The sequence below is a fragment of the Notamacropus eugenii genome, chromosome 1 (assembly GCF_028372415.1).
Source record: "Notamacropus eugenii isolate mMacEug1 chromosome 1, mMacEug1.pri_v2, whole genome shotgun sequence".
NCBI classification, from domain to species: Eukaryota; Metazoa; Chordata; class Mammalia; order Diprotodontia; family Macropodidae; genus Notamacropus; species Notamacropus eugenii.
This window is the reverse complement of record NC_092872.1, coordinates 47,762,816-47,772,493: the sequence shown is the minus strand read 5'-3', so window position 1 is coordinate 47,772,493 and position 9,678 is coordinate 47,762,816. Positions and strand designations below refer to the sequence as shown.

General features: G+C 51.4%; 2 protein-coding genes across 2 annotated transcripts; both read right to left on the bottom strand.

Moving 5' to 3' along the window:
* Positions 1-218: 218 nt before the first annotated feature.
* On the bottom strand, positions 219-3,200 carry BRICD5 (BRICHOS domain containing 5). Its single transcript, XM_072599480.1, has 6 exons — positions 2,870-3,200; positions 2,425-2,550; positions 1,930-2,085; positions 1,620-1,721; positions 855-1,008; positions 219-622 (listed from the first exon to the last, which is right to left on the bottom strand). Exons 1-6 carry the CDS (start codon positions 3,104-3,106, stop codon positions 528-530), a joined length of 870 nt encoding a protein of 289 aa, XP_072455581.1. The 5' UTR covers positions 3,107-3,200; the 3' UTR covers positions 219-527.
* Positions 3,201-5,011: 1,811 nt separating this feature from the next.
* On the bottom strand, positions 5,012-7,798 carry PGP (phosphoglycolate phosphatase). The gene is made up of 2 exons (XM_072599474.1): positions 7,048-7,798; positions 5,012-6,758 (listed from the first exon to the last, which is right to left on the bottom strand). The coding sequence occupies exons 1-2, from the start codon at positions 7,688-7,690 to the stop codon at positions 6,433-6,435; spliced, it is 969 nt and encodes a 322-aa protein (XP_072455575.1). The 5' UTR covers positions 7,691-7,798; the 3' UTR covers positions 5,012-6,432.
* Positions 7,799-9,678: the final 1,880 nt, after the last annotated feature.

Genomic DNA, 9,678 nt, shown 5'->3' with positions numbered 1-9,678 from the left:
CAGTCCAGCTGAACTGTTGGAAAACAGAAACAGGGTGGACTGGGCCTTGGAGACCTGAGACAACAGGTCCAGAGCGTAGCTGCTTAGAGATGGCAGGCTTAGAAACTCTGATCACCCCTAAAACTGGGATGGAGGCACCTTGCCAGCTACTGCTTCTGTAGGATAGAAGGGAATGGGGTTGGCTCCTGATCCCAGGAAGAGACTGCAAAATCCCAAAGGCTGGGATAGGATATGTCCAAGCCATCAAGTCAGCACAGTATCAGGACATTTGAGATCATTTTATTCAGGAATAAAACCAAGCTGTCCCCGGCACCTCCTTATTAACACAGTAACCCTGGTTTCCAGTGGAGAGACTTTCAAACCTGGCCTACAGCCCACTGGCTTGGTCCTAAGGACCAGCTGCCCCACCCACGGATCTGGGGAGGATTATGTCCCTGCTTCAGGCCCTGATTCCTGCAGTGACCAGAGCCAGGCTGGGGAGGCAGGGCAAAGAGAATCACCCAAGGTGCCTAGCCCTAAGGCTGCTTCTAATCCGGAAGATAATAAAAGCAGACAGACACACAAATGTTGCTTGGAAAACAAATATCAATGCAGAGATAAATTAATCTCTGTTTCCGTGAACCTGTAAAGAAAATGTCCAACATTAAATATCCCCCAAATTGAGACATGAAGATCTAAGATCCCATCTCTGACCCAGGTATTTCTGTTTCCACCACACACCCCCTTTCCCCACCATACAGGGCATACTCCATTCCCCTTCCTGGGCAGAGGTCATTCTTTTGGCACATCTATCTCCTTTCATCTCTTTCTCTTGAGTGTTCCATCTCCCTGGATGCCTTTAGGAATTTACTCACCTTCTGCCCTCTGCACCCAGTAGATGGGGAGTTGGTCACAAAGGTTCTGGACTGGTCCTCCTACCAGAGCAGGGTCCACTTCATGCCCCCCTAGCACCCCCAAAAACTCTTGAGTATATCTGGTGTCTTTGTTGGGACCCAGTGGCCAATCAGCCTGAAGGAGAAATTAGCGTTGTGGGCAGAAGGATCTGAAGGTGGTGAGATCTGAGGGGGCAGGAGCTGAGGGATTCCCCCTAGCAGTGCCCACATTTTTCCATGGCTTCTCTAACCTCATCTCAAGCTGGAGGGAAGACCCCTGTGCAGGGGTCTTCTGTCTTCTGTTGATGGAGCAAGGGGAGCTGGAGTCAGGGGTTTCCCAAAGCCAGGGACACCTCACTTCACAACCCCTTCATCCATCTGGATGCTCTGTAGTGTCACTACCTCCTCTCATTATTGGCAAAGGGAGGGGGCAGGAAGTCTCTCAGTCCACCCTAGCCCTACCCTACCCATTGTCCCTGTAAGAAAATCCAGGGTATCTATCATCAGGTACAGCCAAGGGAAGATAAGAGTCCTCTGTTCCCCTGAAACCAGAACCCCAGTCCCTCTGCCCTCCCAACGTGGCAGAGGGAAAGTCATCAGTCACTGGGGGGCAGGAAACAGGGGCCCTTTGTCTCCTTCCCAGCCCTTACATTATTGTAACTGAATCACAGGGGTATGGGGGCCAGCCAGCTGAACTCTGGTGTTTGCATCCTGGCAGAATACTACATAACAAGCAAGATCCCTCACCTGAGAAGTATTGAAGACCATCTTCAGTGTTTCTCGGTCCCAGCTGTCCATCCTCCGAAGAAAGCATGACCTTTGTTCCCCAGGGCGGTAACACACATAACCCTAGGGGCAGTGGTAGGTAGGGGTGTTTGGGGAAAGAATCCCCCAAGCCTCTGAGGGGCTTACAACACCCCCACCCCCACCCCAAGCCCAGGGACTAAAGAGAATATCCCATTATATAGACCCGGAAAGTAGATGAATGACTAGCTTGAAATGTGTTCTCTTTACCCATCCAAATCATACCTAATCTAGGTAGGGAAGGTTGACTCACATTGTAGCTATCAAATAGCACAGCCCAGCTATGGTTGTTCTGAGGTGGGGTCACCACATAGGTCACTGTGTCCTGGGCCAGGTCCACCGTGGCTGTCTGGTTGGGCCAGGAGGCAGAAGGACTCAAGAATGTCCATCGAACAGCCTGCAGCATAGGCTGTGGACAGTGGGTGAGTTCAGAGAGGAAGGTATGAGCAAAATAGGGAGTCCTCAAGTTCCAGTGATTCTCTGGAGACAGTAGACCCTCCCCTAGATCTAGTATCCATATCCATCTCATCCAAGCATGGATAGGGAAAGCTAGTTTCAGACAAACTAGAAGCAGGCAAGAGATTCACAACCTAGTAGTTCTAGTTCCCATCTCTGGACACAGACCACCTGGTATGGAATTGAAGAACCTGAGCCACCAACTTTCCCAGGAATGAGGTACCTCAGAAGGCTCCCCCTCATGCCCCTTAGGCTTAGGGTAAGTAGGGGGCATCTGGGAGCAGGGACTCACCTCAGCAGGGCTGTGTGCCGAGCCAAGGAGCCCACCAACCACAGCTCCAGCCAAAGCCAGCAACAGTAGCAGCAATGCCAGGCCTAGGACTGGCCAGTGTAACCCTATAGGCAACTTGGAGCTCACCTGGGGAAGGCCATGCAGGGCAGTGTCAAAGCCAGCACTTTCCTCCTCCCCACCCTCCCACCCCATAGCATTTTGCAAGGGAATTCTAAATCAGGTCCCAGACATAAATAGAGCTAGGAAAGGAAACTCTCAAACAATTAGACTGTAACAGTAGAGATATATCCAAGGTTATGCAAACATATACATCCACAAATCTATAATGTGCACAGTGCAGATTGCCCTGAGCCTAATAAGGGAGCTGCTCCCCAGATAAAGGGGCCTCATATTACTCATGTTACCCGTAGGGAGTTTAGCAGGGCAAGGGGTAGAAGACACTCACCTTGGAGGGTCCTTGCCCCTGAACCCCAGGTCCACTGCTCTGTCCCTCCATGCTGCAGCCTAGGCTCTGCTCCCACTCACAATGTCTGGATTGTGCTTGGCCCTGCCCAACCTGGCTCCTTAGAGCCAGCCACAGAAACCCAAGGATGTGTCCATCAAAGCCAAACAAACAGAATCTTCCGGGAGGACCCTCAGATCTCTGCCTCCCACCCCCATCCATGTCACCTGACACTGACATCCCAGGGTAAGATCAGCCAGGATCCCCCCCTTCTCTGTGCCCCAAATACACTCACAGGTGGAGAGAGCTTCTGTCACAGTCCCTCCTAGAACAGCCACCCAGTTCATCAAGGCAGTGACAGGGCCTAGCTTCAAGCCTCTAGTGTCAGGCTTCCTCCAGACTCCCACTTTGCATAAGCTTGTGCCTGCACGTACAAACACGTCTACACTCAGAACATGCTAATAGACCTGTGTCCAGTTCTGTAAGAACATTAGCCTGTAACACGTATGCTGCATCCACCTCAATGCCATTTATGAGCTGTGTAGCTAGAGGCATTTAGCCCATACTAATTTAGTGTTTTAGCCAGAGTTCCAGTCCCCACAGTCTATAAAGTGAGAGTAACACTTCCCCTGCCTCCCTCGTAGGGTTGTTGTAAGGAAGCACTTCATAAATTCAGTAGAAATGTGAGCTAACAAAGTCATTTTGTTGGACAGCTATGGCACAGATTTAAAAAAAGGTCATTGTTGTGTAAAATGGAGTGTAAACCAACATATCTGGGGCATTTTCCTAATGACATTCAGCTAAGGCTGGACCTCAAGAATAGTTTTGCCTTTCCCATGGTCAAACTAAATGGGTAAGTGGGGACACCCAGGTTTAATCTGGCTCCAGATATTTGCCACAGGTAACTCATTCACATCTTCAAGAATTGAAGACAAATGTCATCTCCTACCAGAGCTCACCTGTTAAGGCCTGTAAAGGGCAGAAGCTGCGGTCTGAGATGGGTTGAAATTTACACAATGGTCTTACACAAAGCTCACCAATACCAGGAAAGGGCCCTCAACACATTGAACATGGCAGCAAGAGACCAACGAATGCCTGCACAGGGCCATGGGACACAGTGAAAAATGCTTCTTACCATTAGCTGTGACACTTCTTAAAAAAAGTCTGTTGGGCCTCCTCAAATGAGTGGCATGGACTCTGTCAACTCCAACAATCTTTGAATCTAGCCACTGCTTCCCTCCTTCAGGAGTTACTGGCTCCTTGAAGGTTTCTATCCACAGAACCATCTAGTCCAGATTTTGTTAGCATATACTATTATCTTCACTCTTAAAACTGGGTTAAAGCTCACGACATTTCAGAAAAAAAGAAACCACGCTAAAAGAGTTTGAGCAGGTTTGCAAGTTTAATATGAATTCAGGTAAATACAGAGGGATGAGCCCCCGGGGGCGTGGAAGGTTCACACTTTACCAGTACAGTTCCATGGCAGGTAGAACAACCAAAGGCCTGAGACTTCTGACCAAGGAAACTACCCCAAACAGGGTATGTGATACTATACCTACTCCCTCTAGTCTAGAATTAGGTTGCAACACTCTTAATAGATCCGTTAAGAACCTGATCCGGCAGAGCCAAGCTTTTAAACCACAGAGATTTGTTTCTATAAATCACATATGAAGAGGGAGGCTGGGGTTGATGCATGGCATACACAGCTGACGGTACCAAAGAACAGTACCTACTTACTGCCTGTAGCTGAAACTATGGAAGAAGCTGAAGAGACAGGTAAATCCTGTGTGTTTATTGCTATGGGAACAAATATCTGTGGGCATATTTCAAGTGTGAATTTTCTTGTGAAGTCCTGCCATCATGCTGTGCAACCCCGTTAACACTGCTTAGAGAGTTTGTCTATCAGAATTCTGCTTTTCCTAGTATAGAACCTTATTTCCACACTGAGGAGATACCCAATGGCCCAGGGAAGGATCAGAAGCCACAGGATGTCCCTTCAGTCTCCACAGGAAGCTCCAAATGGTGGTGTGCACTTCCAGCTTCTATAGGCCATGGGCCTCCTATTCAAAGCCTAGCATTAAAAAGGGTACACATAAGTGTCTCCCCATACCACAGTCCAGGGCAAGTGGCAAGTTTACATTGTTGGCATCTAAATCCCCAGAAGAAAGAAGTGTTTGTGTGTATACATGTGTGTGTGTGTGTGTGTGTGTGTGTGTGTGTGTGTGTGTGTGTGTGTGTGTGTGTATGTGTGTGTGTCTCACAGGAAAAGGCTGCAAAGCTGTATACAGCCTTGCACTGCTTTGGCCTTCTGCTTTTTAAAAGGACCCCACCCTCACTGGCTTGTTCCCGCTACCAGACATGGCTGCAGGTTGTTCCTTAAGATGAGGCACCTCTGTCATGGGTCTAAGCCTCTTCCACAGCAGGAGTCAGAAGCCTGACATGTCTAAAGGAGACCCTGAAGCTCTTTCTCTTACCACCCACAGAAGCACTGCCAGCACATGTCCTAAGCAAGTATTTGAAATCCTTTTAAATATTTTTCCTAGGACATGAGAACAGCAATTAGTACACTTAAGATTTAATCCCACCACTTTACAAAGTTGTTCAAAAGTAAAAAAATAGTTTTTGGTACCAACACCCACTTTCAGTTCACTAAACAGCAGTACTAAACAAGGAGACTGGGTAAGGTGTACACCATTTACATTCTCTCTAGTACGCACTTAATAAACTGCTCTATATAATATACTTCACTTAATATTTTAAATAAATATAGGAGATGGATTGAGACTTCCTCAGGCCTTCTAAGTTGTCCTGAGATTTTAAAGATACATCTGGATGGAGGCAAAAGCAAGGCCCAAGGGCCCCGAGTTTAAAATACAACAAATGCCCACTTGTGACATCAATCAGAGTGCAGTTGTCTTGAAAGGGAACGGGTAAGAGGAAAAGAGATGGGGACAGACCCTCGCTTCAATGGAGGGTCTCCAAAAACAGAAGGTTGCCTTCTCCTTCCCCAAGTCTTGGTAACCCTAAGTCGAAGGCCTCTAAGATGTGGCTCCGCCTAGGACAAAAAGATGTTGAGGCTGGGCCTGGTTTGGTTTGTACCAGTACTCAGAAGTCACAAAACAGACCCACCTCCCTGCCTAAAAAAAGGCTAATCCCTGAATAAACTTTGAATTTCAGATTTTTTCTGAAAGATAAATTTGAACAAAAGCCTGAAATACTCCCTTCCCAAACCCGGCTGCTTCAGTAACAGCTCTGAAGTCAGCTGAATCCCTGGAAGGCAGCATTGTGGTGGGTTCTTTCTCCCAACAAAATACATAGTCAGGAGCCACTACAATGTTCCCCCCTCCTTCTTTTCAAAGTGCATCTTAAAATAGAGGAAATTTGTAAACAAAATCATCCCCTGTGCTCCCCCCCTCCCCAGCTCAATTGCAAGGTTTACAAACTAAGATTTCTTAAATTCCATTACATTCTTTGTACTCCAGATGAGTACATGCCCCAGCCCACCCATTAATTAAGGTAACTGATTCTTTACTTTTTATTTTGGAGATTAAAGACGTTGGCACTCTTTAATCTTCAAGAGCTGGTATAAGGTCGGCTATGCTGTCAACATAGAAATCAGGAACCATTTTGTTCCTGGAAGAACAGTCACTGCGCTGGTTGCCTTTCACGTCCTCCAGGCTGGAGACCCCCGTCAGAGTCAGGATGGTCTTGAGGCCACAGGTCACCCCCAGGAGGATGTCTGTGTCTAGCCGGTCTCCCACCATGACGGTGCGGTCCGGGTTGAGGCCGAACTCCTTGGCCACACAATCGAAGATGAACCGGCTGGGCTTACCGATGATCTCGGCCTGCCTCTGCGCAGCCATCTCCACGGCTCGGACCAGACAGCCGGTACCTGTGGGAGGGTCAAGGCAAGAGGGAAGACGGGAGGGTCACTGGCCCGGGCCCCTCCGGCCGGCCCTCGGCCCCGGCGTTGGGGGAGCGGGCTGGCCTTCCCGCCCAGGGCGGCAGTCAGGTCCCCGGGCGCCCTCAGCCCGCAGGAGGGTCCACGGGCGGACGGTCCCTCGGGAGGACCTGGGCTGGGCGGGGGGGGCGCCTCCCCAGGATTCCGAGCAGAGGGACCGTCCTCCCCCGACCCCCGGCCCCTTCCCAGGCTCCCCCCGGCACTCGGCACTCGCACTGACCCGCGATGTAGCTCCCGCCCTCCAGCGGGAGTCGGTTGTCCATGTTGGTGCCCACGAGGAGGCAGCCCGGCTGCTGGAGGTAGCGGACCGCCTTGGTGAGCTTGGCGTAGCTGAAGTGCGGGTCGAAGCCCACCACCACGGCGCCCACGCCGGAATCCAGGGGCTCGGCCAGCCAGTCTCCCGGGCCGGCGCCCTGCAGGGGCTCGGGACCCACGCCCACGCTCGAGATGCCCACCGCCTCCAGCTCGGCGGCCAGGGCCGGGCTGCCCAGCACGTAGGCCTTGGCCGGGACCCCGCCGCCCTCCAGGCGCTGCCGGAGGTAGAGGGCGGTGCAGTAGGCCGTGCCGAACACCTCGGGGCCGGCGCCGGGCTCCGCGGGGCCGCCGAAGCCCAGGCGCTGCAGCTTCTCGGCGTAGGCCTGGCGGGTCTTGCTGCTGTTGTTGGTCACGAAGCCCAGCCGCTTGCCCTGGGCCCGCAGCGCGGTCAGAGTCTCGGGCGCCCCGGGCACCGCCGTCTCCCCCCGCCACAGCACGCCGTCGCAGTCGAAGAGCAGCGTGTCCACGTCGGCCAGCAGTGCCTGCGCCCTGTCGGCGCTGAGCCGGACGCAGCGGCCATCGTCGCCGCCCGCCTCAGCCTCCGCCATCGCTGCCCGGCCCGCTCGGCCGCCTAGCCCGCCAGCCCCGGCCCCGGCCCCGGCCTGGCTTAGATCTAGCCTGTCCCCAACCGCCTCATTGGGCGCGAGGCCGCCGCGCACCCCGCCCCACGGCCCTTCAGCCAATCCTAAGCCACCCTCCTGGTCGCGCGCACCGCCCCCTGGGCGGCTTGGAACGAAGCACCAACTGTCACAGCCCGGCGCGCGATAGCCTGCGGAATGCCCGAGCCGATTGGCCGCAGAGCTCGGGGCCCGGCGATGATTGGCTGAGAAGCTTCCAATCGGGGGCCGGCTGATTCTCACCTCTCGGTGGCCCTTAGATTTACTCCCGACCGAACCTCTCACGCGGTTCATTCGGAGCGCCCGGGGCAACGCTGCCTCCCAATGGTGGCACGGAGGGATTGCAAGGTTTCGGTCGTCGGCAGTCCAGGACTGGGCGCTCAGCGATGTGCGCTGGCCCTCCGCCTACCTGCCTGGGGCAATAGAAATCGTTCTGGATTCGAATCCCGCCCCTGCTCCGTGCCCCCTGTTTGATTTGGGGCAGTCGTGTCGGGCTCTTCGCGACCCGATTTGGGGTTTTTCTTGGAAAAGATCATGGGGCGGTTTGTCCTTTCCTTCCCCAAATCCTGTGGATACTTGCCCCCAGACCTCTCGGAGAGTAAGCAAAACTGCCAAGCCTGGCTGGCAACGTTGGCGGCTCTTCCCCCCTGCCCGCGCACTCCTCCCAGGTTGGCAGGACCCTCCGCTGCCAGGAACTTACCTGTGCCCGGGCGCTTTCTCCCCGAATCCACCAGTCAGCCGCCCCCATGGGCCAGTTAGTCCAGCGCTCTCCTTTGGGAAGTTTTCAAAGCCGACTGGATTTTTTTAAATTAAATCTTATTTTCAGTTCCAGATTCTCTCCCTCCACGCATGAAGAAAGCAAGAAATGCAAAGCCTGTGACACGTAGGAAATGGTGCAAAGCAAATTTCTGCATTCGTCGTGTGGCAGGGGAGAAGAAAACACCTGGGTCTGCACTCAGTCCGTCACTCTTCTATGTGGAGGTTTTCTCCTAAATCCTTTGGAGCGGTGATGGACCGCTGTAGAAGTCTTTCCCAGTGGATTACAAAATTGCTGTCGCTGTGTAAATTATTCCGGTTCTATTATCAGTTTGTATGCCTTTCAGGTTTTTCTGAAAGCATTCCCTTTAATCATTTCTTACAGGGCTTCATGTACTGAAAAGTGTTCATTCATTCCCCAGGTGATAGCCCTCCCCTTAGTTTCCACCTCTTTGCCCCCACAAGAAAAAGCAACTGCTATAAATAGTTTTGTGCCTGTTTTTTTCCTTTTCTTTCAAAGCTGCCTTTAACAATATAAGCAAATTTGGCATTATAGGTATTCCTGAAACTTGATGGGATGAGACCCATGATTAGAATACAGACCTAGAGAAGGTATAGGTTATTAAAAAAACAAACAAACACCAGCCCAGGATTGGTGGAAGGGGGCAGCAGTTCAGTAAGACTGCATATTAAGAAGATAAAGGGATTTTCTCCTATGAGGAAGTCCGGGAATCATAGTAGGGCATATTTGGGAAAAAATCAGATATAGAAGCACTAAGCCAGGAGAACACAACAGGACAAAAAAAAAAAAAAAGAAATACTGAGGTGATGAGGAAATATACCATAAACCTGCCACAGAGACATCATAGTAGTGATGATGTAGATATGAATGAATGAATGAATGAAGCATTTATTAAGCAGGAAAAACGCTGTGCTGAGTGCTAGAGTGCTGAGACTGGAGTCAGGAAGACCCGAGGTAAAATCTGGCCTGACACACTTACTAGCTGTTTGACCCTGGGCAAGTCACTTAACGTCTGTTTGCTTTGATTCACTGGAGAAGGAAATGGCAAGTCACTCTAGTGACTTTGCCAAGAAAAACTCATGGACAGTATGGTCGCAAAGTGCTAAAGAAAGCAAGACAGTCTATTCTCAAGGATGAGGAA

Bases quoted from the DNA above. Each gene is read 5' to 3' on its own strand.
- BRICD5 (XM_072599480.1), bottom strand. From the start codon at position 3,106: ATGTCAGTGTCAGGTGACATGGATGGGGGTGGGAGGCAGAGATCTGAG. The intron at 2,551-2,869 runs GTGAGTGTCTTC...GGCCTTCCCCAG, and splicing joins AGGGGCAAGGACCCTCCAAG to GTGAGCTCCAAGTTGCCTAT. The intron at 2,086-2,424 runs GTGAGTCCCTGC...CACTGTCCACAG, and splicing joins CGGCACACAGCCCTGCTGAG to CCTATGCTGCAGGCTGTTCG.
- PGP (XM_072599474.1), bottom strand. From the start codon at position 7,690: ATGGCGGAGGCTGAGGCGGGCGGCGACGATGGCCGCTGCGTCCGGCTC. The intron at 6,759-7,047 runs GTCAGTGCGAGT...ACCCTCCCACAG, and splicing joins GGGCGGGAGCTACATCGCGG to GTACCGGCTGTCTGGTCCGA.